General features: G+C 31.7%; 5 protein-coding genes and 2 long non-coding RNA genes across 9 annotated transcripts; 1 reads left to right on the forward strand and 6 right to left on the reverse strand.

The window, feature by feature from the left end:
* Positions 1–705: 705 nt before the first annotated feature.
* Positions 706–26,063, forward strand: LOC107363514 (uncharacterized). The gene is made up of 8 exons (XM_015930752.3): positions 706–1,966; positions 2,270–2,349; positions 2,429–2,504; positions 5,029–5,205; positions 18,939–19,097; positions 20,276–20,422; positions 20,526–21,024; positions 23,714–26,063. The coding sequence occupies exons 1-8, from the start codon at positions 1,789–1,791 to the stop codon at positions 25,422–25,424; spliced, it is 3,027 nt and encodes a 1,008-aa protein (XP_015786238.2). The 5' UTR covers positions 706–1,788; the 3' UTR covers positions 25,425–26,063.
* Positions 2,183–3,500, reverse strand: LOC107363520 (uncharacterized). Its single transcript, XR_001568913.3, has 3 exons — positions 3,286–3,500; positions 2,727–2,811; positions 2,183–2,642 (listed from the first exon to the last, which is right to left on the reverse strand). It is a non-coding gene; the product is annotated as an uncharacterized LOC107363520 (long non-coding RNA).
* LOC107363515 (gastric triacylglycerol lipase) lies at positions 6,742–11,720 on the reverse strand. Of its 3 annotated transcripts, none has more exons than XM_025161100.1 (4): positions 10,719–11,199; positions 7,590–7,679; positions 6,944–7,528; positions 6,742–6,890 (listed from the first exon to the last, which is right to left on the reverse strand). In XM_025161100.1, the coding sequence occupies exons 1-4, from the start codon at positions 11,182–11,184 to the stop codon at positions 6,760–6,762; spliced, it is 1,272 nt and encodes a 423-aa protein (XP_025016868.1). In that variant the 5' UTR covers positions 11,185–11,199; the 3' UTR covers positions 6,742–6,759. The 3 variants fall into 3 exon arrangements, with proteins under 3 accessions (XP_025016868.1, XP_015786239.1, XP_015786241.1); XM_015930753.3 differs by lacking the exon at positions 10,719–11,199 and adding an exon at positions 7,756–8,331; XM_015930755.3 differs by lacking the exons at positions 6,742–6,890; positions 6,944–7,528; positions 7,590–7,679 and adding exons at positions 9,614–9,853; positions 9,920–10,489; positions 10,552–10,641 and having other exon boundaries at positions 10,719–11,720.
* LOC149093687 (gastric triacylglycerol lipase-like) lies at positions 11,933–13,454 on the reverse strand. The gene is made up of 3 exons (XM_089267368.1): positions 12,865–13,454; positions 12,216–12,800; positions 11,933–12,148 (listed from the first exon to the last, which is right to left on the reverse strand). Exons 1-3 carry the CDS (start codon positions 13,418–13,420, stop codon positions 12,018–12,020), a joined length of 1,272 nt encoding a protein of 423 aa, XP_089123494.1. The 5' UTR covers positions 13,421–13,454; the 3' UTR covers positions 11,933–12,017.
* Positions 14,079–15,608, reverse strand: LOC107363516 (gastric triacylglycerol lipase-like). Its single transcript, XM_015930754.3, has 4 exons — positions 15,119–15,608; positions 14,948–15,037; positions 14,300–14,884; positions 14,079–14,228 (listed from the first exon to the last, which is right to left on the reverse strand). Exons 1-4 carry the CDS (start codon positions 15,582–15,584, stop codon positions 14,107–14,109), a joined length of 1,263 nt encoding a protein of 420 aa, XP_015786240.2. The 5' UTR covers positions 15,585–15,608; the 3' UTR covers positions 14,079–14,106.
* Positions 16,835–19,693, reverse strand: LOC107363519 (uncharacterized). The gene is made up of 4 exons (XR_001568912.3): positions 19,552–19,693; positions 19,191–19,292; positions 18,711–19,080; positions 16,835–17,968 (listed from the first exon to the last, which is right to left on the reverse strand). It is a non-coding gene; the product is annotated as an uncharacterized LOC107363519 (long non-coding RNA).
* On the reverse strand, positions 26,042–27,067 carry amrt (TM2 domain-containing protein 2 amaretto). The gene is made up of 3 exons (XM_015930756.3): positions 26,883–27,067; positions 26,562–26,765; positions 26,042–26,473 (listed from the first exon to the last, which is right to left on the reverse strand). The coding sequence occupies exons 1-3, from the start codon at positions 26,984–26,986 to the stop codon at positions 26,260–26,262; spliced, it is 522 nt and encodes a 173-aa protein (XP_015786242.1). The 5' UTR covers positions 26,987–27,067; the 3' UTR covers positions 26,042–26,259.
* Between the last annotated feature and the right edge of the window lie 127 nt (positions 27,068–27,194).

Here is a 27,194-nt window from a genome sequence, read left to right on the forward strand (position 1 = left end):
GATTCAAGTAAAAAGCAAATTAAAAAATATATATTTATAAATATAATTGGGGTCACAATTGGCGTCAAAAAAAAGGTAGATACTTAAATCAACAAGATCATTTAGACTTTGTGATAAAAACTGAATTACCTTAGATGTTCTCAACAATCAAATGGTAAACTGGAAACAATAATAGCTTAATAAGCGTCATCACCAACATCTTCATCATCGCAATCGTAATCATCATCTTTGGTATCAAACAGTAAACATGTAAAATGTATTATTGTTTTACTTTTATGATAATTGCTATTTGTTCTTAAAAACAATAAGAGCTTTTGTTCACTCTTCAGTAAGAGGTCACTTTATACGTCAATTGATGATTTAGGTTTACTTAATTCAAACTCAATAGTTGGTACTAACCTTGATTTTCATTTGAAGGTTATAATTTATTTTAATTCAAGCAATGATTGAGTTTTAAGCAAGCTTCAACACATGATCAGGTCAATGGCAATTGAATAAAATCCATAAAAGGTTAAATAAAATCATCAAGATGGCGCTCCAAGTCTTGGTGTTTTTAACCGTTTTTTTTTCAAATCATATTTTTATTTGAATTAAATTCATCAGCTTTGAATATTTTCAATCAGTTTAATTGCTCATTTTAGAGATAACAATTGCTCTCATTTCCACCATTTCTCATTGTAAACCAGGATCAACATATAACTAAAAGCCTTCAAACCTTATCCTTGTCTGTTGTATATCTATTTAGGTAATCAAATCATAGTCAACTTATTCCTTATGAAATTATGGAATTAGAAAATTGTGTATTTTAAACTCTCTTGGATCAACTACAACTGATCTAGTTGTGAGTAAATCCAAAAATTAAACAGTAAACCATTTCATGTCCTATTGACAATTTACTGTTGACACATAAATTCATCATATGAATCTCATCGTTAATGATTGGTAAATAGACAGGTGAATATATTGTATGTAGCTATGAGATTTATTACTATTTAATAGACTCATACTCTGAAAATACGATGACAATAATTAAGAGTTGTATCAATAATTTTAAAGCTCTGAATGTAGACATTATTATAATTTTTGATAGTTGATGAACACGTTTTTGTTTTGAATTAATTTCTAATTGAAAAAATGTACATTGAGTACATGTAGTATGAAAAAGAAGGAGATAAGAAGAAAACGAAGACATCATGATTCATGATGTTGGATCAATGGTTCAGAGTTTGAGCAAACCTTTGTTATAGTAGGAATTAGATTTACAATTGGATGGAAATATCGATCCATCAGATCAATAATAAAACTACATGATATTTTTTGCTCTCTTTTCTCATAATCATCGTCATCTTCATCAAGGTTTCAACAATGCTCATGCACTTATCCTTTTATTTTCATGCGCCATCCTGATATGTCAGGGTTTCCAGCTACTTTCCCTTTGACTGAAGGTTGTGAGGGAATAAAAACATTTCAATCTGATGTAATCAGAATTTCCTTACATATGTGTGTTCATCATCTGGATATCCCAATGTGATTCATTCGCCGATGTTGAGAAACAAACAATTTACTGTCAACATTGTGTCTCTGTGTGTGTGTCTTTTATCCAATGAGGTGGGATTTTCAAGTTAACCAACTTTTTTGCATATTTTTTTACTCAAATTCAAATAATGTGCGTTTATTTGACCAAAAATGTTTGACAATTCATCATTAATAAACTAAATGGGATTAGTGTAATCAACGAGCACCTTGTAACAGTTAGAGTTGTTATTGTACAATAACAGCTAACTAATTATGTGGTCTCCAGTTCAAACAATAGGTAGAGTATTAGAAGATGATTTTGAAAATTGTGAAGAAGCACCTAATTCAAGGTGTAAACATGCAATGTGTACAACTCCTGACGGACATATCTACCTTATGGGAGGTCGAAGTGGTAATAGACCTTTGAAAGATCTCTGGAGACTTGATCCAGGTAAATATAGCTAATTTAGTTGATTGAACGATTATTTAGATCATTTAACACCACACTTCTTTTGTTTCAACCATTAATTGATCAGTTCTACCTAAATGATAACCATTTATCAGAAATCAATCGATCGGGTGAACCAGGAAACCGATCAGGTGTTAATAACCATTCAATACCTTTTGTTTAATGCACGTACTGATTAATAATCCCTTAGACAGCAGATAAATTGATCCTACTTTAATCCTTATCCTCTCTGATTATTGCAATTATTGCGATGAGATAACATTGACATTTACATTCTTACATCAGGTCAAAATACTTGGGAAGAAGTGAAATGTTGGGGTGATCAGCCTCCAAATCTTCAGGAGCATACAATTATTCCTTGGAAGGTAAGTTCATCATTGCCATTGGCTTGCTGTTCATTAAAATTGATAAAATTATCTTTTCTTCCTTTCATGATTGCCAAAGGATAAATTGTTTGTTTTTGGAGGTGAAGTTGGTTTCTCGAGCTCAACTGAGACTCCGCTTTGGATACTTGATTTAGGTAAGCCAACCTTTAACGAAAGATCAATCCATAATCGGTTTTCTTTGCGAAATATAACCATTGACAAAAATACTGCCTATCATTATTCAACTTTTCGTATGTTTGCGCAAAGTGGAAGATTAATTCAGAATGAAGAGCCTGAAATCAGATATAAAATATCTTTAAGTTAATGTTGATTTAACAATCTTTAATGGAGAAAGTTGCATCAATATTGCCAATTACCTCATGTATCTTTGGTATATTAAACTCATAACTTCTGACCCAGCACGATTAAACAGCGCCATTGGTCTAGTAATGATTTGTTAGCCTGTAAAAAAGTAGACACATCAGGTTATTAGTTACAAATACAATGATTTTTCATGTCTCGTCTGTTTTTATTTAATATTTGCATCGATTTTAGGACTAGTAAAGTTACAAAATGAATTTAAACTGTTTTTCCTGTGAAATTCATTTGATTCAATGGTTAAACTTGATAGAGATAATGATGATACAAATAACAAAGTAAAAAAACAGAGTAAGGTAATAAAGTGGTAATACAACAAAACCCGGTAGACTTGATAATATTACCAAGTCAGTAAAGTGTGCTATCATGGGATCTAATAAATTATTAATTATGGCTGCAAAATGTAAATTAATCCAACAATGTAGAGCACAATAATGGATACACTAAATTACAATAACAATTGTAGAAATACAAAAGTGATCAAAACCATAATAATTCAAATGACTTTTAAAAAGAGACATGCAAAAAAGGGTAGAAAACAAAAAAAATGTACATTACTTGATACTTGACTCGTTGTAGCCATTTTCATATTAAATAATGAAAGTAAACACAAACCAATTGAATAACCAAAATGGATAACATCAACTAAATACAAATCAAATGATTATCATGAATAAAACAATTAGAAATGGTGAAAATGGGTGAAATAATAGAGATAAACAGAAAGCATGAAAAAAGTGAGTAATGGTTTCAATGAAGACAAAAGATTACCCAATCTGGTGTCAAAATGTGAAAACAAATGGAGACTAATAGTCAAGGGTTAAAATCATTACCAGACAAACAGTTTAGGTTAAATAGATACATTTTTTGAAGGATAAGTAAATTGTAAAGCTTAATATGGTTAAACTGATTAAACCTTAGGAAGATACATTGTAAAGATGGCTCCATTTAAATTTATTTAAATTATAAATACATGATTTCCGATGTAATTCCTGAATCAAGCATCAATTTACTTGAAACAAACATTGTTGGACAAAAAGACAACATTATGGGTTAGTAAAATGATGATAACATCTTTGAGGGAAGCTCTTTCTTAAATCAATTGGGAATTATTTGGTTGACATTAGAAATGTTTAAGCTGAAAAAGATTCAAGATAATTCATGATTCAACTGCAAATCTAATTTACTATAATATGTATTCATTTAACTTGCTTATTGTTTTATTTTCCTGTTTACCAAGTTAATGCTTTTCATTGTCTTCACCATTACCATCATGTACAATAATACGAGAAACAATGAGAATAGTATTAACATTGATTGTTGAATTTGATACCAATTAAGGAACAGTAATCATGTTATCAACATCAATGTCTATGAAGATGAACCAATAATGAAAGTTGATCAACAAAATTGATTGCCTTTTTAATTCAATTTCATTCTCATTTCACTCATAGCTTCAAATGTTTCATCAGTCATGATGGAAAATTCAGATAAAATGTTGAATGACAATTTAACAGAAAAGTGAAAAAGGAAAACCATTTTTGTCTTGAATTATCTTGAAAGACTAACTCAATTTATCATTGCATTTATTATCGATTCATTTTTCACCCATTTTCTTCCCTTTTCATCATCCTTTTCATCATCTTTAAAATTCAATCCAAAACAGGTTCAACATTTTTACCAGTTTTTCTTGATTGATAAACCCAACTCAACTCCCTGTTAACCTCATCATTTTTTACCTTATTAATCATTCAAGGCTTTGATTAACCCAAACTAAATCCAATCTAATTCATCCAATCAAGTTTAAAAGATAATCTTTAAAGTAACCAGAAAATAACCAGATTAAAAACTGGTTAATGTTGAACCAGAAATAATCACTTATTGGTCAACTTATCATTACCAGATATTTGTCAGAGGCGTTTTCACCAGTCAATAACCAGACTCACCCAAAGTACCAAAAAAAAGTCATTGGTAAACCCTAATCAAAAGCCATTGAGTGTAAATTGTAACCATCATTAATGGACTTAATGATTGTTAAGATATACAACTGCAATTAAAGTTATCAATTGACTTGAGTCTAAATGAATAAATTGAGTTTATCATGACAAATGGCTATAAATATAATTACAGTATTTATGGTTGATTCATGAACAGTTGTGAGTTTACCTAAAGTCTGTTTTTGCCTTTGAATTGTACAATTCTGGTAATGAAAGGATACATAATTTTACCCAAAACTGTCAAATCTAATTACAAGATAAATTGTTGAGATTAATTGTTACTCTTTTTTACTGCTCTTACCAGGTACATGTATCTGGCGTCAAGGAAATTCAGGTCCAACTCGATGTAAACCAGGAACTGTAATGCAACCCTATGGACGTCGAGCCCATTCAGCTGTGTTATATAAAGACTCAATGCATATCTATGGAGGTTACCAGGATTTGAGAGGTTCATCTTCAGAATTATGGTCTTTTAATTTAAGTAAGCATTTACCACTAAATTGATTATAAACACTGATTGGAGCACTAATTGTGTACTCTTAGCCAGGAAAAGTCTAATCAAAACCGACATTTACTCTCATTATTTCAATTACTCTGTGTGTCTCTTTAATCACTAATTACTATTATTGGTGTGGCTATAAATTAATCAACAGTAAAGGCAATTAGCGTAATCAAACGTAAATTGTGAGGAAGAAGAAAATGCTAACAAAAAAATAAAGTTTCTGCTCTTAAATTAAGGTTAAATGCGCTTTTAAATCGATAACTGTTTTGACAATTTGAATACTGAAAACTGAAATTGAAACATTGTTTCAATCATGTTAAGTAAGGGAAGTGAATGAAATTATCTGTTGAAATTGGCTGAAGCTTGAAGCGCATTGGCATTAACATTGAAATCAACTTTTACCTTAAACGTGTTTTTGATTGTTGCCCTGAATTGTATGATATCGTGATGATGAAGGTGTATTGATCAGATGAAAGAAGAATATTTTGCCTGTTTTTCTTTGTTCCACGATTCTAATTGATTTTGTTCAGTTGAAAGGATCCAATTGAACTTCCATTGTCAGGCCTAAAGGTCTGTCAATAAACTCTGAAAAGCTAAAGATGGACAGAGAAACAAAAAGTGCCTCTAAGTTAACATAAAACTGTTGCCTTTATCAAAACATTGACATTTCTTGGTGTCCAAATTAATGTCCATTCAAGCTTGATAATCACAGTAAACCTGAGTAGAAAGTAAAGTGGACAAGAAAGCAAAGTCAGAAGAAGGTCCAGGAAATTTGAGTTTTCATCATGAAAAGTGTGATCCAAGGAAAGTGAAAGAAAACCTTACAATTGCTTCTATTTAGTTGGTTTCATTTGTTGCTATCAATTTTCACTATTATTATGGTTACGCATTATATTTGTGCGTGTTCAATCAATTGTTCAGGTTGACATCAAATGAAACGCTAATGAACATGAAAATGAAAAGAAAAGCCAAAAAAATTTACTCTCATCATTAGCAAACATTCAGAATGTCGATTGTGAGTTTAATCAGCTTCAAATAGGAAAATCATTGAATTACATTTTTAATTTGACAATCGGTTAGATTCAATTTACCAACTGAATTTGGGTTTAAATTGATTGAAGAAAATGGAAAAGTTTGAAATGATTTAAACTGCATTTTTTGTTTTCTTTTCTGAGGCTTGGCAAAACAAACAATCAAGTTGAAAGCAATCTAAGAATGATTATCAACTGAACCATGGAAGAATTTATTTCAGACTGAAACCACAGATAACCTCAATTTCAAGCCATTAAACATGTTCCAAGTAAATCATCTTTCCATGTAATTCTGTAGTTGATGGAACAATGAAGAAACTGAAAGACTGGAAAAGCAAAACTCCAGGCAATTTGTGACAATGAAAGATGATTAGAACAATTAGTTTAATTGTTTGCTTGGTTAAAAGACCAATTTAATTTGCATGAAATCATTTTCCTTTTTAAACATGAAAAGTGAATCACAAAAATGATAGAAACAAATCGCTGAAAGGTTGAGATCATTTTATTGCCAATCAAGTGATGATAAAATACCGATAACAACTGAGTTTACATATTGATAGGAATCCTTGGCATAGAGAAAGTCAAAGTGATTCCATGATGGTAAAGGTATGAAATGATCTCGAAGCAATGGAACTGTATTGAGAGAAGAAAATTAGTTTTGCAAAATTGACTTCAATTACTATTACCTTTAAGTGTTTCGATGAGTTTTTCAACATCCTTTTGGTCACCTAAATCATCGCTTTTTGAGTATAAAAGGGCAATTGATGTCGAGTTTATGTCATCTAGTTTATAAACGGGTGGCTTTGGTTGGCCATAACGACGCTGGTTTTCCTCTTTGCCGAAGTCAAATTTATGGAAATCACCAGAATTTACATTTTGACCAAAATGAACCAGATTCCAAAGGGAAGAACCAGAGCCTTTTTGATTTCGATAAACGTCGACGCGAGTTTTGTTTATTTGCTCTAAATTGTAACCCAAGATTGGATAGAGTATGCGAAAGCACAATACTTTATCCCATTTAGGACAAGTTAACTTATCAAGTATTGTCATTATTGGAATATTGTCGGCCAATTCGCCTCCTTTGTCTTTTAGAATTGATAATATGAAAGGAATTTTAGCAGCGAATTTCAGAATCATTTTCAAATGTTGAACATAAAAAACTGGAGCCAATGCAATGAAAGGTTTAACTTTAGCAGAATATTCAGGTTTCTCACTGAGAAGACCAAACATAATCATAGTTCCTTGGGAATGTCCAATCCAACCCAAACTTGCTGTAGAGGAATTGACATTTTATGAGTTACTTTATTGAAGGGAATTGGTTTAGATACTTACAGAATCCAGTTTGATTTAATACGTAATCAATGATTGCTGGAGTATCGTAAGCAATCAGATCATCAATTGTGAATTTCCAAAACTCAGCATCTATAATATGAAATAAAATCAGAAAATTGTCGATCTAATAAGTTCATTTTTAAGATAAAGTGAATATTGAACTTACCTTTGTCTGGGTTCAATGTTGTGTGGTTACGTGAATAACCATTTCCTCTTGAATTTGATAACCAAACATCATAACAAAGGTTAGCTAATAAGAAGCCTAGATCGTTGTTTTCAGTTGAATTGAGTTTATTCAAAAAGTAATTATCAGTTGAATTATTGCACGGAACTGCATTACCGCCAGGAGCATTGATTAAAAAGTCTGAACCAACTCCAAGAAAACCATGTTGAAGCACAATTGGCTTCAATGTTGAGCGACTTGATTGATCAACAAATGGGTTAATTAAACGGTAAACACCTAAAATGTAACCATCTTTTGTTTCAATGTAATGTTTTTCATAATTGAAACCACGAGATTCGATCAATTGCTCAATTGAAGCGTCAAAGTCAGGATCATTTGAATGATATCCAACAGTTTCATTACTCAAATATTGAGGGTCTAACAATTGTTTAATAATGGCTTCATAATCAGGTTCATAACCAGGTTCATCTAAATCACAGTTAACATTCACTAAAAGCACAAAAATTGTTAAAAGTAAACTAAAACATTGAAATGAATTCATTTTACTGACTCAAAATAAAATTGGTCTGTCAACTGAATGCAAATTTCAATGTTTTTAAAGAGTTGTTTGAAACCAATAATAATCAATATCAGATATTGTTTCATTTATTTATCAATCATTATTCAATAATAATCTGGTTCATCTTTTTCAGATATCTAACAGATTCAATCATTATGTAGGTAAAATCCTAAATTTGATTCAAAGTTCACAAATTTTTATTTATGTTCATTGGATGAGTTAATTTGGTCATATATTGGTTATATTTCCATTAAAATATACATTGAAATGTCGACCGAAAATATAAATTTTAAACAAATTTGCTGTTTAATTTCATTATTTACAATCAATTGCTAGCGAACAAGTTAATATTTTTACTCAACCTCATGGTGCACCGATGATATTTTTCAAATAATAGCCAAAAGCTAATCTAAAATCATTTAATATCCAATGATTCAATTTAGCAAATGATACACTTTGATCTCTTAACATGTGATGGAAACAGACTTGTACAGCTTATGAACCTCCAATCGTTAAATAACAGCAAAACATTAAATATGGATCTAATCTAACTAGGTTGATCAAAATGGTAAAAATTATCTAATGATAGATGAAACTCGGAATCAGGTTCACAAGCTCTTTTGTTTTGTAATTTTGCCATCAAATAAAAGCTAATGAGTTTTAGGTTAGCCTGCTGTAAGAACAACTCGAAACTTCAAAAGACTTGACATTTTTATTAGCAGCTAAAGTGTGATGAATCCTGAAATTCAATTTGGCATTGATCGGCATTTCTGTAGGTTGTTTCGTCCTTTTGAAAAAAATATAACTCGATTAGATGATGGTTGCAATGAAGGTCCTTTACCATTGACAAGCTTGCTTGTTTGCTAGTTTGCTTGAAACTCATGCAATTGATAAATGCTGAAAGAAAGTTCTCGATTCCAAACGTTGTTCAATCGAAAAAAATTGCACTTTCTGGAGACAATTTTCGAATAAAAAATTGAAGATAATAAATGTTTCAAATAACTCAGATTTCATGATACACCAATCAAATGTGATGATTTACAGTAAATCCAAAGTTTTTCATTAATCTCGAGTTTTTCCTAGAACACAAATTCAGGTGCAATTGAATTGCAGAGTGCCACTGCAAGTTGAATGCAATTTTGTTCATAAATTCATTTTCTGCTCTGAACTCAAATTTGAACATTGATAGATTAAAACTATTTCAAGAGATCCTAGAATCTAGTTTATAAAATTACTTGGAGAAGGTATTCTAGAAGATGACAAAATTCAACAAAATTCTGATTGAATTTTCAAAAGAAGTCACATTAGATGGTTTATTCAGAATGATATTCATAAAGGTTTCCATTTATAGCTACAGTTCTTGTACTTGAAGCTCGAGAAGTTTTTTATTTTTTTAATTTGAAAAAGTTGATAAAATTTCAGTAATTATCGAATTGATGTATTTATAAGAATCTTTTGCAAACAGATAGTCATAATGATCCCATGATGGTGAATCTATACAATAATCTCGAATCAATGGAACTGTAAAAAATGGAAGAATGAATCGATTAACCAATAGCTTTGAAGGGGAGAAAGTAAAAAGCTTACCTTGAATGTCTTTAATGAGCTGTGAAACATCTTCTGGATCAGTGAAAATATCACTTTTAGAGTAAAAAAGCGCAATTGAAGTTGAGTTAATTTTGCTCAATTGATAGACCGGTGGGATTGACTGTCCATAACGTCTTTCATTTTCCGCTTTACCAAAGTCAAATTTATGAAATTTACCAGATTTTATATTCTGACCGAAATGTACTAGATTCCAAAGGGATGTACTAGTGCTGGTTGCGATGTTATCACTGTATGAATTTAGGTTTGCCAAACTGAGACCCAAAAATGAGTTAAGCAAAGATTCACATTTTTCACCAATCCATGTAACACAGTTGTAAGATATTGCCGCTAACAATTTAGGCTTGGATAGTTCACCTTCAAGATAACGTGCAGCCCATAATAAACCAGGCACTTTCACTAGATATTTTAATGAGCTATCGAGATGTTGAACATAAAAAACCGGGGCCAATGCAATGAAAGGTTCAACTTTAGCTGAATACTCAGGTTTCTCACTAAGAAGACCAAACATAACCATTGATCCTTGTGAATGTCCAATCCAACCTAAGCTTGCTGTATAGCGAATGACATTTTATCAGTTACTTTCTTGAAGGGAATGGGTTTATGATACTTACAGAATCCAGTTTGATTCAAGACATAATCAATGACTGCCGGAGTATCGTAAGCAATCAATTCATCAATTGTGAATTTCCAAAACTCAGAATCTAATATTGAATGAAACAGAATTAGAAAACTGTCCATTTAATACGATTTTTAAGATAAAATGAAACATTAAATTTACCTTTGTCTGGATTCAATGTTGTGTGGTTACGTGAATAACCATTTCCTCTTGAATTTGATATCCAAGCATCATAGCAAAGGTTAGCTAATAAGAAGCCCAAATTGTTGTTTTCAGTTGAGTTTAGTTTACTCAAAAAGTAATTATCAGCTGAATTATTACACGGAACCGCATTACCGCCAGGAGCATTGATTAAAAAGTCTGATCCAACTCCGAGAAAACCATGTTGAAGCACAATTGGCTTCAATGTTGAGCGACTTGATTGATCAACAAATGGGTTAATTAAACGATAAACACCCAAAATGTAACCATCTTTTGTTTCAATGTAATGTTTCTCATAATTGAAACCACGAGATTCAATCAATTGTTCAATTGTAGCGGTATAATTCGAACCATTTGTGTCACAATTAACAGTTACTGAAAGCAAAATACAAGTTAAGAGTAAAGTCAATAATTTAAGCAAATACATTTTTACAATTTATGCTAAACGAAATGATTTGTAAAATGAAATTTGTTCAAATGTGTTCAACTGAGTTCATATTTAAGTAAACAAAAATTACAATAAAGGTTTATCAATTAACTAGAATCAGATAAATGATTGAAATGCAATTCATGAGAAACATTTGCAATCATTCATGTGATGAGTCAGAAGATTTCGATCGAAGTATATGACAATACCCGTCAGATGTTCACTAAACTTTCAGAAATGTTTCAAATGTGTTTGTAATAACGAGATGGAAAATTTTCTTTGAAAAGTCACGAAGTTCAAGTCGATAACAATTGGTCAAAATATCCAACATTTAACTAAACAATTACCTCAAAATTACATCAATCTCGATAAATGACTAATGATGGTTCTTAGAATCAAATCAAGTTACATTGAAAACAGTAATAACAGATATTGATGAAAATTAGTCAGAAATTCAAAGACAAAAGACATGCGATTAGCGAAAATAATTTGTAGCATGAGTCAACTTTGAGGTTTAATTGTTGAAATACAATTGAATGCATTCTAACCGACTGACAATAAGACATAATATTTCATGCTTTACAGCAAGTACCAGAGCAGCCACAGACAATTGAGATTGATTCAACGTTGAAAATTCAATGTTATTACTTTAGAGTTTCTGGGGTAATTGAACGATCCACTTTATTGACTAACTCCAAGATTACAAGGGAATAAGGCAAAGCTTTGCTTAAAAGCATCAAAGAGATGATATTTTTGGGAAATGAATTTATTATTAAGTTACACAAAGTACATAAATAGGTCTGAATTCAACAATAAACTGAGACCATTTAGATTTAAATTGAATAAAAGGTTGACAGAATTTCAATGGCGACTGAATTAATGTACTGGAAGCAATTTTCAGCAACAAGAAAGTCGTAATGATTCCAAGACGGTAAAGGAACCAAATAATTTCGAAGTAACGGAACTGTTGGAAATATATTCAAGATTAGTAATCTGAATGGAGAATGTTAATTTTTCAGAATCAGTCTCACCTTGCATATCTTTAATTAACTGTGTTACATCCTCTTGATCACTTAAATCATCACCTTTCGAGTGTAAAATAGCGATTGAAGTTGAGTTTATTTTGCTCAATTGATAGATCGGTGGGATTGGTTGTCCATAACGTCGTTCATTTTCGGCTTCACCAAAGTCAAATTTATGAAAGTTACCAGATTTTATATTTTGACCGAAATGCACCAGATTCCAAAGAGAAGAAGTAGTTCCGAATTTTGTTGCATAAACTTCAATTCGTGAAGTATTTGTATTTCCCATGTCATAGCCCACAAATGGGAAAAGAGTGTGATCACAAAGCTCCACACGCCCTGAAAAGCAACCCACCTTTTTCATTATATTATATGTTAAGTTAGATGCTGAAAATGAGCCTCCAACCCATCGCCCGAGTTTTAAAATACCAGGAATTTTGGCTGCAAATCTTACGAATGATTTCATGTGTTGAACATAAAAAACCGGAGCCAAGGCAATGAAAGGTTTAACTTTGACTGAATATTCAGGTCGCTCACTAAGAAGACCAAACATTACCATTGATCCTTGTGAATGTCCAATCCAACCCAAGCTTGCTGTAAAGAAATTGACATTTTTTATAAGTTACTTTATAGAAAGGGAATTAGTTTAGATACTTACAGAATCCAGTTTGATTCAGCACGTAGTCAATGAGTGCTGGAGTATCATAAGCAATTAATTCATCAATTGTAAATTTCCAAAACTCTCCATCAATATCTGGATTCAATGTTGTGTGGTTACGTGAATAACCATTTCCTCTTGAATTTGATATCCAAACATCATAACAAAGGTTGCCTAATAAGAAGCCCAAATTGTTGTTTTCAGTTGAATTGAGTTTACTCAAAGAGTAATTATCAGTTGAATTATTACAAGGAACCGCATTACCGCCAGGAGCATTTATTAAAAAGTCTGAACCGACTCCGAGAAAACCATGTTGAAGTACAATTGGCTTCAGTTTTGAGCGACTTGATTGATCAACAAATGGGTTAATTAAACGATAAACACCTAAAATGTAACCATCTTTTGTTTCAATGTAATGTTTCTCATAATTGAAACCACGAGATTCGATCAATTCTTCAATAGTAGCTTTGTAATCAGGGTCATTTGAGTCACAATTAACAGTGGCTGAATGCACAAATATACTTAACAGTAAACTAACTAGTTTAAATGAATTCATTTTAATTATTTGTTACTGAACGAAAACAATTTGTTAAATAAAAAAATCTTCAACCGCGTTCATATTTAAGTAGGCAAAAATTATAATGCAGATCAACAATTAATCAGAATCTTATATTGCTATAGAATCAAAATTAATAAGAAAAATTCTTTCAGAATTCGGTGTAAATTGTGGTTTGCCTTATTTGGATTACCTATTGATCATTCAATAACCGTTTTTGGAGTTTAGGTTAAGGTTTTCTCAGAAATGTTTCAAATTTTTTGAATAGAAATTTCCTCAGAAAAATCACAAAGTCCATGTCGATTATGATTGTTCTGATGTCAACATTTATCATTGCAGTTCGTTCTTCTGATGCTAGTAAAGATCAGATGAAACACTCCCATATTTTCCAAATTTTGATTCAATATTTTTTTGCTGATGATATTTTTAACATTAAATCGAAAAGTTAAGCTCAGTGAAAAAATCTATCAAATGGTAAACAATATTGAATGTATTTGAGTTTTATGAGTCAATAGAAATGAATTCGCTAAAACTATTTCAAATGCGATTGAATAACTAAACAAAAAAATTCTTGCGAACTCATTCAAAGCTTAAGTTGCTATTTGTTCATGAACACATTCAACATCAAATAGCTTAAACGAAATAACAATTTGTCATATTTTCAATTTAATATAAAATTTTTAATCTCAGTAAGTAGACAAGATTTCAGTTACAATTGAATAGATATATTCATACGCATCTTTCGAAAAAAGAAAGTCATAATGATTCCAGGATGGTACAGGTACACAATGATCTCGAGCCAATGGAACTGTTTGAAGATGGAAAATTGATCAAATTAGTTAAATTAAATACAGAATTTGATTGTGTTAATATTCTTACCTTGAATGTCTTTGATGAGCTGAGAAACATCCTCTGGATCACTCAAAGCATCTCCTTTAGCGTATAAAAGAGCAATTGAAGTTGAGTTAATTTTGCTTAATTGATAAACAGGTGGCTTTGATTGCCCATAACGCCGTTTATTTCCGAATCTACCAAAATCGAATTTGTGGAATTTACCAGAATTTATATTTTGACCGAAATGCACTGCATTCCAAAGCGAAGTACTTGAACCGATTTTTGTTGAATATATTGCAACTCGTGTTACATTGACATCATCCATATCATAACCCAAAAATGGGTAAAGCAGGGCATTACACATCTCATCATTCCATGTTGTACAGGCTAGTTTTTTGATTGTGTGGGTTACTAATGAAGATTTAGATATTTCACCTCCACGAGTACGAGCGAGAAATAATAAACCAGGAATTTTGGCTGCATATTTAAACGCCTTTTTCATGTGTTGAACATAAAAAACTGGAGCCAATGCAATGAAAGGTTTAACTTTAGCTGAATACTCAGGTTTCTCACTAAGAAGACCAAACATAATCATAGTTCCTTGGGAATGTCCGATCCAACCCAAGCTTGCTGTAGAGGAAGTGACATTTTTTATGAGTAACTTTCTTGAAGGGAATTAGTTTAGATACTTACAGAATCCAGTTTTATTTAATATGTAATCAATGACTGCTGGAGTATCGTAAGCAATCAAATCATCAATTGTGTATTTCCAAAACTCAGCATCTATTAATATAAGCAAATAAATAGAATTAGAAAATTGTCGATTTATTGTGATTTTTAAGGTAAAGTGAATATTGAACTTACCTTTGTCTGGGTTCAATGTTGTGTGGTTACGTGAATACCCATTTCCTCTTGAATTTGATATCCAAACATCATAACAAAGGTTAGCTAATAAGAATCCTAAATTGTTGTTTTCAGTTGAATTTAGTTTACTCAAAGAGGAATTATCAGTTGAATTATTACAAGGAACCGCATTACCGCCAGGAGCATTTATTAAAAAGTCTGCCCCAACCCCAAGAAAACCATGTTGAAGTACAATTGGCTTCAGTTTTGAGCGACTTGATTGATCAACAAATGGGTTAATCAACCGGTAAACACCTAAAATGTATCCATCTTTTGTTTCAATGTAATGTTTCTCATAATTGAAACCTCGAGATTCAATCAATTGGTCAATTGTAGCTTCATAATCAGGATCATTTGAGTCACAATTAACAGTGGCTGAAAGCACAAATATACTTAAAAGTAAACTAACTATTTTAAATGAATCCATTTTAACAATTCAAATCAACCTTTGAATAGTAATTGATTTAGTTCGAAACATATTTCTAGGATCATAGAGTGCTGACACGTTCAATTCAATAATCAATAACTGATATATTATCTTAAATTGGAAATAAATGCAAAATTGATTGTTTAACCAATAATAGATTTATTATAAATTTGATACCAACCTATGATTTCTTCGATTTTTAGGGTTTATTTCAGTGCTTCTTCGAACGGTTTCTTACAGTACATTTACAGATCATCTCGAGTTCACAAAATTTAGGAAATTCATGGAACTACTCAGGTTGAATCAAGTGTCGTTGATCAATTTCTTAGTATCGAAGCTTCAACCTTCAATTGCATAATCTATCCAAGCTTTAAATTATTTTATTCAATGTCATGAGTTTTATTATGATTATCCACATTTTACGTAAATCAGGTAAAATAATTCTTGTGAAGTCACACAAAGCTGATAATAACTGTTAATCAAAACATTTAACCATGAAAGTCAGGTATAATCTATCCAAGTTAATCTAAAATCAAATTGTCTACAAAATTGCGTTAAATCACCAGTTTAACCAGTGAATGTTTAACTCTTGATTTGTTATTTTTCCCCTTACATTGGGAGATTATCATATTTTTGGCATGATAATGTATCAATGCTGTTATGCCATTAATATTATTGAAATGTTGACTGAAAATTGAATAAAAGAAGATAACTGAATATGTTATTTATCATGTTAGGAATACATTTTAATATATTTAGCATTACAATGTTAGGGCGAATCTGGTTAAAGGTTGGACCAAGTTAAGTCGAGCACAAAATTCATCTTAAGGTTGAAAGGAAAGGGAAAAGAAAATGTATTTTCATTGAAGATTCAGGTTAAAATTATGAATAAACACTGAAAGTGATATTTTGTTGGTGCTATGAAGGGAAAAGGAACGGAACTTTGTACCTTGCAAAGGCATTAATCATTGAAATCCAAATTGTTATACATCATGTTTGGAAAAATTGGACTGATTAATGATTTCGATTGAAATAAATTGTCAAAGGTTAATATTTGTTGAAAGATTGGATGATTGATTGAATCCAAGCTGGATTTTAGTTAGCTTTGAACTAATATTTGACACTGAATTGAACCTTAATCAATAACAATCACCGTTGAACTATCAAAATCTTAATCTAATTGTTAGTTGGATGTTTAACAGATAAAATATGGTTAGAAAAGAGTTAATTTGATAATAGACTTTCGGGACTGATGTGTTAAAATTAACTCTTTAATGGGTTTGGATCAATTTTTTGTTGACTCTAAGTGATCCTTATTTTTATTAATTGTAAGTCTGTTTAGGAGCACAATTGAGCATTGATTAAATGGTGAGTTGATGAGGCACATCATGAGTAGATCATTACAAGAAAGGCTCAGAAAAAGTGATTTAATAAGCAGAAAAGCTGAAAAAACAGAGTTGTTGATGCTTAAATGGTTATTTTGCGTTTCTCAAATAACTCATTTTAAGGATCAATTTGCTCATATTAAGATGCTGGCAACGTATTGCGATCATGATGATGGGTGAATAAAATGAAAGAATGATGATAATAGAAGAGGCTTGAGTGTGAAAGAGAGAAAAGATGAAAGCAAAAATGGCGATGGCTGCATTTGTTGGTCAAATATGGTAAGGAGGAACCAAAAGAGAAGGTTTTTCTTATTGATGATCGGGGATAAAGATGATAATGATATGATGGTTCAGTCATCATCATGATCATGAATGATGAAGAATGATAGAAAGATTTAAAGCAAAAGTGAGAGTAGAAGCAGGAGAAGGGAGGAAAAAGTGAAAAAGATGTGATCCCATGTTTGAGAGTTATGATGATGAAGTGATGAAGATTAAACTACAGGGTTTGCAGCAGGAATAAAACTGAGAATGAACACAATCTTTTTAGCTCAGTGAATAGTATGTGATGAAGATGAAGATGAAAGTGAACAGGAAAAAGAATCAACATGATGATCTTGTAAGCATTTTTTGTCCTTTTATTATTGCCAGCCAAAAAGACATTGAAATGGAAACAAAATAATTTACTGATTCTCAAGGTATTCAGATTAAAATTGAATTTTCTTCTACCATTTTTCAAGTGAATCAAGGTTAGAGCATCTTCTATCTACAGAGAATCTCTTTCCTTTTCCTATTTCACTGGCTTGCTTCATCATTTATCTTCATCTCTGCTCATCGTCATCTTTAACAATCTTTCTGTTCCTCTTTATCCAAGTGTGTAAAATGTTTTTCCTGATGACTTTTTTCCACCTTCATATATTGAATTTGCAGTGCTTTAATAAACCAAATGGAAACATTATGATAATGAATTTTTCCTTTGAGTTGACATTGTTCCTGTGAATGCTGTTGAGAGAGACAAAAAGGAGGATAAAATTAATACATCGTTTTTGTGAAACATTTGAAATAATTATAATTATCATCAAGTATAATTGCAAAAGTATATTGGATTTTAATTGCCACCAAGCCATGTAAAAGATCAATTTAGTGCATGTTTTGGAAGGTATTAATACTTCTAATCAACATTTAATGATTAATGAACGATCAGCAATTGTCTGATATTTGTTATCTAACAATTAAAACAAGAAGATCAAGAGTTGCTTAAGAAGCTTTACGCTTAAGGTGATTGTGAGGTGAAAAAGGATAGAAAAAAGTACGCAAAGAAACATGGAGGATATTGAAAAGAAGAAGAAAACATGGGGAAAAGATGGAGAATAAAAAGATAAGAAGGTGAGATGAAAGAAGAGGAAAAGGAAGAGAAGTTGTAGGGATGAAGATGAAAGAGAGGAGAGAAGTAGGAGGAAGAGGAGGGAAGAAAAGAAAGAATATCATCATGGAGGGATTTTGTGAAGAGCAAAAACGACAAAAGATGCAGAGAATCGATGATGAAAATGAAAAGAGGCAAATGATGGTGATGGTGAAGGAGAGGATGAAGAAGATGAGGAAGATGAAGAGGGAAAAGTAAAGATTATGTGAACAGAAAGCCTTTAAATGTTATATTATTGTCTGGTGAATGGAAAAAAAGAAGCATCCATAATGACTTTTCCTGGTTATTCTGGTTAAATTAATCTAAACATAACTTGCTCACTTATTTTGACTTTGTAATGCTGTTGGTGTACCAATTGAACTTTGCAATCAGCTAAATTAATTTCATGATGATTACTGGTTCCATTATGAACATGTATAAGTAGTTTTCACGGTAACAGCAGAAAATATAAACACAACAGCAATCAGCAGCATTTTGAGTGAAAATTTGTGATCTGGAGTGGATGGAAAATTGAATAAATTGACTAATTTCGATTCCATTTTATTACAGGTTTAGAGCAATGGCATCTTGTAAGCTGTTCACTCCGTTGTTCAGATCAACCATCACCAAGACATTCACATTCAGCTATTGTCCATGACAATTGTATGTGGGTTTATGGAGGCATGACGGATTTGCAGGAGAAAGGTGATTTCTGGAAATGGAATTTTGGTAAGAAATAAACGTTTTAAGTTAATTATCTGATTGCTAGATTTTATTCCCAGCCGAGTCTGTGGTGGTAACAATAAAAGTAAACATCATTACCTGTTCTTATTGGCTTTCCATGTCCAACCAATTGTCTGAATAGTTGACCAAGAGACAAAATAGATAAATGTTAAACAATGAAATGTTAACATGACCATTAATCTAATAAAGATATGAAATCAAGGAAATTATTAATGATGTTGATTAAATGGTCTAAAATGCAGAAAATGATGGGAAATAGCTATACATTGAATTTCAGTCCAATAATATAGAAATCGAGTAAACCTTTGAGATTTTTCTTAGACATGGAAACATTTGGACCATCATCAATAATCCTTCACAAATTATTAAATTGTTATTATTTATAGAATCATCGCCATCATTTTCATTACAAAAAAGATCAATAATAAACAAAGCTTACACAGAAATAAATGAAAATAGCTGACTCCAAGCCAGTGAGTTGCTGCTGTGTACAATGCAGGGTTGTGTCCTCGTCTAATGAGATTTATTGATTATAACAATCAAATATTTTCATCACAATATAACCTCACAATTCGATAGCATAGTTGACCATATAATAATTGCTTGGTAGACATTGATAATACATTTCATATAATAAGTTGTATCACTTGTGATTCCTAGACTTTGATTGCATGTCTAATGAGAACATGCGACAAACCCTTTTATCTGCTGCATAAGCACCAGATTATGCTTTTAAGGCTTTTAAGGTTTAATTCAGATTTACTAAATCAAACGGCTAGATAGAGGTAAAATACAAATCTGTTCGATTTATTGAGCTAGCCATTAGAGCTAAAATATATTTTAATTTAAATGATTCAATATTCATGACTGATAATTGAAAAACTAACTTTAATTCACAAGAAAAGTTAAATTTAAACTTGATAGCATTTTTTACGTCTCGTATTTGGCGCTATAATTTTAGCGCGTATTCTATGTTTTCAAGTTAATGTCAGCTGATTTTTATTTTGATGGACATCGCTTCTTTCATTTAGCTTGATGTCACTAAAACCAAGTTATTATGATTTTCAATCAAGTGAATCAAAAGTTTTGCCTTCATAATTACTCGCTGATTCAGCAAAAGGAATGGCAAATTAACTGTCCTTAATCTTCTTTTTTTTCGTCAGAATTATCTCAATGGAGTAAAGTCAAGTGCAATAAAGGACCGGGTAATCTTCACAGTCACAGTGCAATTAAGGCTTTCGGATGTATGTTTATATTTGGAGGTGAAAGAGATGGACAACTATTGCAGGATTTATGGCGATATCATTTTGGTAAGCTTATATCGGTTTCTTAGCAAACCAGTCTTCGTTTTACTTGTCCAAGTTTTTTTGACAATTTTAACATTACTGACACTTTTATTTTCTTGCGATTTAGCTTCAAATACCTGGGAAAAGATTAATATTGTTGGTTTAATGCCAAATCCTCGCTGTCGTCACACTGCAGTTGCTAATCCTTCACTGGACATTGCTGCTTGGGATAAAGAAGAGAGTGAATCTCATCTTAAAATCACTCGATCACAATCAAAGTCAAGTTACATTTTGAGTAAATCAGCATCCAGGTCAAACAACTTGATGCCACCCAAATCAATTTCAATGTGCTTTGGTCAAAATCAACAGCAAGAGACACCCTTACATGAGCCCAACAACCTTAACAAGACAAAGGGCAAAACCAACCCTGCCGCTAACAATAGAAACAATCTCAATCAAAGTAATGCCATTAATAATCGTAATAAGACAAAATCAGCCAAATTTCGTTCCATGAAGTTATGTTCGAAAGAAAGCTTTACCATATCAGATGATGAAGACGATGCTCAGGAAGGAGATGAAAATGATGAAAATGGGATTAACAATGGTCAAAAACAAAACAAGATTAGGTACGACAAAATTTCATCCTTATAATTGTAATGTTGTTCGATACTTTGCTATCTAATAATTCAATTATTTGAAGACCATGTGAATGTGAACAAAGTGATTGATGGAAAATATTCAGCACAAATTATAAAATTTAACAAAGAGACATTAAGATGCTGATTTAACAAAAAGCATCTACAAAACCATTTGATGTTTCAATCAAATATTGGTGTCTTAGAAATTGGTTAAATTAAATTACAGCTGAGATTAATGTTTGGTTATTTTTTGCTTCAGAAGTTTCATTATTGATTCAATGGAACATATTGTGATAAATTAAGTAAAGAAGTGATAGACTTTATTTTCACATATCCTTGACCTGTTATTTTATTTAACAATTGTTAACTTGTATCAATTCTTGGTGACTTTTTTTGACAAAACCAGTGTTTGTTTTTCATTGTATTTTAGTTCTCAGATTTCATTTAGACATTATATAAGTCTTATTTCATCTGAACACAAATGGCAACTATTCTCATGGTATTTTACAGTTTATGTCAACACAATCACAGAGATTGATGATAGGAGCCAGATTATTGTGAACACTTATTTACTTGAGAACGATTTTCGCTTACCATGAACAGACTCAGTGAATGAATAAAACCATGCACAGTGGTATCATTATGAAGACTTTGGAAAACATTCAATGGAACCTTGGTTTTTATGGTTGCATAGATTAACGATTAATCTGTAATATACAGTATCAATGGTGTGTTACATGTGGAACCATTAAAAGAGGAGAAAAATCTGAAAACAAATTGAACGAAGCAAGAGAATGTAGCAGAGAATTGATAAAACATGATGTTCAGTGTCAGAAGTAATTAACTTTAACCATTACAAACATCAGATTCATTTTCACCTGCACAACAAAAGTAGCAAAAGAGAATGCAAATTCAGAAAAGGTTGACAAAGACAAAAAAAGTGGAAACAAGGAAAGACAAATACAAATACAAATAATTCAAATTTGTTTATTGAATTTTTCAACCTCTTACATGATTCATTGATTTACATAAGCAAAATTGAATGCTATTTGAATATATTGCCTGCTGTTCATTCAATGTACAAAGTATGGATCACCTAAAAAGTGATGTTCAATTGTATCAAATACCACAAAGAAAAAAAGGAAAAAACAAATGCTCATTCCCCTGATGATTCCTCATGATTGAATCTTCCTATACTGTGTTGATTTCCAGGTTGCTATAGACTTTAAAACATTTACATTGTTTTTTCCATTCCTTTCTAATATACTTCTTAACTCTTCAGTATAGTTTCATTTGCCAATTGAAGGTGTTACTCATCAAGCAAGATCATTTCATAACTAAATTACAGTCTCTCGACTCGTAAATTTACTGAGCCAAGTTGAACTCATAAGGAATTGAAATAAAGAAATGGGAGAAACCAAGGTGAAGGAAGGAATTGTATTATTCTATCCAATGTAATATACTTTTCTGGATAAATGATGATAGGTGATGTTGATAATACATTTAGTTTACCCACATTGTGGACTTCTTACCTTTTCTGTTGAATATTAGATTGAGGTATAAGGAAGGAAGAAAAGAAAAATGGGAAACTCTTCACACCAAGAACTTCTAATAAAACCAGGTAAACGAGGTAATACAAGAAAGTGAAGATATAAACAAGTTACTGTCCAAAAGTATATCAATTTGCCTGTAGATCCTGGAGAGTCAATAAAAAAGCTGTATCTACCAAGTTTTACAAATTAAGATTTACGAGGTTACATCAGGTTGTACAGTTTTTCAAGGTTCACTTTTATTTCCCATTAACATCAGGGTTAAAAACATGATAATACACATAAACATGGTTACGTTGGTTATTCCAATACCTTTTTATGCAACAATATTGAATACAATTCAATACTAACCCTGAAGGCTTCTTTATAAAAGTAGTAAATTTGATTTACTCAAACCACATTATAATATGATTAGTATGAGAAAAAATTTCAACCTATGAATCAATCTTTTGACCATTTTTGAACCATAATTGGCTCCACTCAAGTTAACGGAAATTTTTTCATCCATTTCACCTCGCATGAAATATGGCAATTCAAGCAAAACTATTACTCGAAACCATTTTATTAATATCAACATTTACAACGGAAGGCAAAAATTTAATGATGATGACGATAGAAGTTGAAAGTTGAAAAAATTGAACTCATGATTCAACCATTTCTACTCTAGATTATTCTTGAACTTTCATCTGGTTGATGCTGTAAACAAGAGATAAATCAATTTAAAAACGATTTATTTACACGGAAAAGATGATGATCCTGAGTAAATCCTGTCAAGTACTTAACTAGTAGTAATAAGGAGTAACCATGTTTGCTATGGAAAAAAATATGTTAATAAAGAGGAAAAAATGACTCGATATTTACATTTGCATCAATTTTACCCCAAAATTAATCACTTTTCTTTACACTTTTTGTTTCTGTGCTCTTGATTGTTTACCTGAAAGCTAACATCATTAGACAGCCAATCAATCAAATTCGAGTACTTTGCTGGTTGACTTATATTTTTACCATCAATCGTCACATTTACTGATTCATATGTAGTTGGTTTTAATTTAATATGTGCGATCAATAATAATCTTAATGTTTTTAAATTTTAATTTCACCTTTTTCTATCTTTTCATATTTTTCAGGAAATCCTTGAAAGACAAAATATCTCAAAGTCGATTGGTTCGAAGTATCTCATCAAATAGTTATAACATTTTGCACAATCAAGCCAATGGTTTTCAGGAAAATGGTAAAATTGAAGCTGAAAATTTAACTGAAGAGCCTGGTATTAATGATAAATCAATACTCAATGGAAACAATAATAATGGCAATAACAAGGTTAACATGAATGAGAGCAAAAAAGTCAATAATCATTCCAATAATTATCAAGAAAATACATTTGATGAAGATGGTGAAGGAGACGTTGGTGCACAGGAAGATGAAGATGGCGATGACGGTGAATTTGAATGTGATCTTGATATACTTAAAATGTGTAAAAGTCAAAGTTCGGAGCCTGTATTGGAAACTCATCATGAGTTTGTTGTACGAAAAAGAATCGAAGGAGCTTTAAGATATGGAACAAAGGTTAGACCTAAATCTGAAGTATTGGAAGGATTATTTCATCTTGAATCATTAATGGAACACGGTGAATATGATGTCCCATCTTCATCAACCTCTGGAGGAGTTCGCGATGGTCATAATAAAGTATTAAACAAACGGCACACTGTTAGTGAATCAATGAGCTATTATAGTCTTTGCTTTCCTTCACCACCCTACGGCCGACGGATTCAATCACCAGAAGATTCAAATGATACACCCAATGGAAGCTCAATCAATGGTGATGAAGACACAAGCAGTGCAAGCACTAACACCAATCGAGATAATGGTTCATCAACATGCCATTCAGTTACTAAAGATGATTACAATAAGATAATTGTTAATGGAGATTCAATGATAATTGAGACAACACATTCAACAAGAGAACCAGCCAACGAAAGACAAATTTCCTCTCATCATCCCAATGGCTCCTCTTCAGATGCGAATGCAACCAATATTAATCCCGAATCGATTCACTTTGATGATCATTTTTACAAAGCTTTGGCTTCACCTGCTGATGCAACAGCCCGAACAAGTGGTTATAATTCATCTGCTACTCTGTACACACCAAGTATTGAAAGTCAAGGGTTACCTCATTCAATGTCACACTCTTCGGGATATCATTCATTTTCAGAGGATTCCTTTGATCCACCCTCATCTTCATCTGTATACAATCCTTTTCATAACCACTGTGGACCACATTATTCAGGGCATCAACATTCCCATTTACCAACAACATCTTCAACAAATATATCATCTTCATCGAATTTATCATTTGTACCTCGACGAATGTCTCGTCTTCCGCGTGATAATTCCTCCTTTGAATTGAAGCAATTATCTTCTCTGCCTTTTCCTGCTAAAACTGAAACTAACGAGGGTTTCAATGTCAGATTGAGTAAAGATGTAAGAACTCGTGCTCGTGAACGAGCCTCTCTCCGTGGACAGTCAACTAACCCTAAAACAAACGAGGAGAAAGTCAACGGAAGCCAAGAGCCAAGAGAAGGTTCAATGAATATTGGTTCAATAGACAACAAAAGAAACAATCATGAAAATAGACTTTGGCAGCAAGCAAACGTGATAAGAGAGGTAGTTGTTCCTAGTTCACCTGGACCTCGGAAATGGTCTTCGTATTCTCCGGTTCGAAGTAAAGTTCACCAGCATCATTGGCAGTTATGTATGTATGTCTTTGGTGGTCGCGAACAGAGCTGTAGTCAAACAATGTACAAACAACCAATATCTGTATGGAAATTTTACATTTAATAATTAAGCACTTGGAAAGCAATGATCTCAAGATAAACTCAGAATCAGAGTTTTTTTTTCATTCTGCTTCTAATTATATAGTCACAAATCAACTGCCAATTGAAACATGAAACATGCAATGTTTTCATTTTATACTCAACGATGAACATTAATTCTCATAACTTTTCATCATTTATCGTGCATTCCAAAACTTATTCATCATTAATTAGACGTCAAGTTTGGGGAATAATATCTACTTTCAAACGTCCACACATAAATACATTATATTAATAATTATAATAAAGCTAATTATAAAATGTAACAAATAACACAATCATATACACTTTTTTTCTAGTCAGGTTACCATATGAAGTGAAAATTTTCGTACTAATCAGATTAATCAGTGGTTTCCACTATGAATCTTATTTTCATCATCTTTTTCAGTTAAGGTTATCACAAGATCCTTCCCAAAATTGAACTAGATGCACAATCTTAATCATGACGCTTTTTGGACGTTGATATTGAAAAATCAAGAGGTTAATCATAACTGCTATTGAATACAAATGGTAACCTTCCATAGACTGTATTTTGATTGTGCCACCGTTTATAAATAATATTAAATATACACCAAATAAATATTTCATTTTAAGATATACAAAACTCTTTAATTAATCTTCAATGTTGTACCATTAGGAAGTCAACGTTTCACAATTTGATTTCCAAACCAATAGAAATGAGATGATTGTATCAACAATGACACATTTTCAATTTGCTTGAGTTAGTCGGTAAAAATTGAAAAATATAAACAAGATGAGCGAAAAGGACAAGGCCTGAAACTGTACAATTTCTACATGAATTAGGTATAAGGCATCCAATTACTGTTGTCTTCTGGCATTAAGTGTCCTGTACAAAGTAAGATTACATCAATGATCCACCAGATACCAGCTCCTCCTAAGGTAAGTAATTTACCGACAGCAGTTCCCGTATGGCCTAAACAGAATCGATCCATTCCAAGAAATCCCAATAAAATGGAGTAAAGCAAAGTAGTAACAAAATAGTGTCCAGTATATCTATTGAGAGATAAGAAAACAGGAGTAATTAATCTAAAGCTCTAACAGGAAAACAGTCTAAATGCATAACTGAAGTCTGAGTACTTACTTTATACAGGGAAATCCGTCTTTCATGAAAGTTCTACTGCCAATGCATTCAATACCAGGTAAAACAGTACAGTTTACTTTTGTTCGATTGACCTCATCATAATTTTGACCACCAAATTTTAAGCAACCAAATTTCAATTCATCATAAGCAGTTTTATTACCTTTGAGATCCAAAGGCGCTTCACATTCCAAGAAATCAAGGTCTCTACACAAAGGGTAACCAATAGACAAAAAGTAAGCATTGAATATATGATCAATAGCACAACAAAGTTGAATTTAATTAGATAAATCACGACCTAAAAAGATAAAATTAGTAACTTACAGATTTTCACAAGGGACATATATTGAAAATACGTAATTGGTGAACCAAAGAAGATATACCAACTGAACCTTGAGAGAAGTGATGGTCAACCACTTAATAGACATAAATTAACTCATCAATTATTTTATAAACTCTCTAAATCAATAAAAAGGTAATGATTTAACCCGACAGTTCAGGCTTTTCATATCATATTTACAAAAAAACTGTTTGTGGAAATTATATATAAAGATCAGAAGATGGCGCAATTGCTAGACTGCTGCGATTTAGGTGGCGCCATGAAAACTGCTTAAATTAACTAATTTTTAATAATAA

Source organism: Tetranychus urticae, chromosome 2 (assembly GCF_039701765.1).
Source record: "Tetranychus urticae isolate SD_2017Ah chromosome 2, NJAU_TeUrti_SD_1.0, whole genome shotgun sequence".
Classification (NCBI taxonomy): Eukaryota; Metazoa; Arthropoda; class Arachnida; order Trombidiformes; family Tetranychidae; genus Tetranychus; species Tetranychus urticae.

Excerpts from the sequence above, each read along its gene's own strand:
- LOC107363514 (XM_015930752.3), top strand. The coding sequence starts at position 1,789 with ATGTGGTCTCCAGTTCAAACAATAGGTAGAGTATTAGAAGATGATTTT. Across the intron at positions 2,505-5,028 it reads GCTTTGGATACTTGATTTAG|GTACATGTATCTGGCGTCAA; the intron begins GTAAGCCAACCT and ends TGCTCTTACCAG. Across the intron at positions 19,098-20,275 it reads TTTCTGGAAATGGAATTTTG|AATTATCTCAATGGAGTAAA; the intron begins GTAAGAAATAAA and ends TTTTTTCGTCAG.
- LOC107363515 (XM_015930753.3), bottom strand. The coding sequence starts at position 8,314 with ATGAATTCATTTCAATGTTTTAGTTTACTTTTAACAATTTTTGTGCTT. Across the intron at positions 7,680-7,755 it reads AACATTGAACCCAGACAAAG|ATGCTGAGTTTTGGAAATTC; the intron begins GTAAGTTCAATA and ends TTCATATTATAG. Across the intron at positions 7,529-7,589 it reads ATTAAATCAAACTGGATTCT|CAAGTTTGGGTTGGATTGGA; the intron begins GTAAGTATCTAA and ends ATTCCTCTACAG.
- LOC149093687 (XM_089267368.1), bottom strand. The coding sequence starts at position 13,420 with ATGAATTCATTTAAACTAGTTAGTTTACTGTTAAGTATATTTGTGCAT. Across the intron at positions 12,801-12,864 it reads GCTGAATCAAACTGGATTCT|CAAGCTTGGGTTGGATTGGA; the intron begins GTAAGTATCTAA and ends ATTTCTTTACAG. Across the intron at positions 12,149-12,215 it reads GTTAATTAAAGATATGCAAG|TTCCGTTACTTCGAAATTAT; the intron begins GTGAGACTGATT and ends TATTTCCAACAG.
- LOC107363516 (XM_015930754.3), bottom strand. The coding sequence starts at position 15,584 with ATGGATTCATTTAAAATAGTTAGTTTACTTTTAAGTATATTTGTGCTT. Across the intron at positions 15,038-15,118 it reads AACATTGAACCCAGACAAAG|ATGCTGAGTTTTGGAAATAC; the intron begins GTAAGTTCAATA and ends TTATATTAATAG. Across the intron at positions 14,885-14,947 it reads ATTAAATAAAACTGGATTCT|CAAGCTTGGGTTGGATCGGA; the intron begins GTAAGTATCTAA and ends CTTCCTCTACAG.
- amrt (XM_015930756.3), bottom strand. The coding sequence starts at position 26,986 with ATGTCTATTAAGTGGTTGACCATCACTTCTCTCAAGGTTCAGTTGGTA. Across the intron at positions 26,766-26,882 it reads TATGTCCCTTGTGAAAATCT|AGACCTTGATTTCTTGGAAT; the intron begins GTAAGTTACTAA and ends CCCTTTGTGTAG. Across the intron at positions 26,474-26,561 it reads GACGGATTTCCCTGTATAAA|ATATACTGGACACTATTTTG; the intron begins GTAAGTACTCAG and ends ATCTCTCAATAG.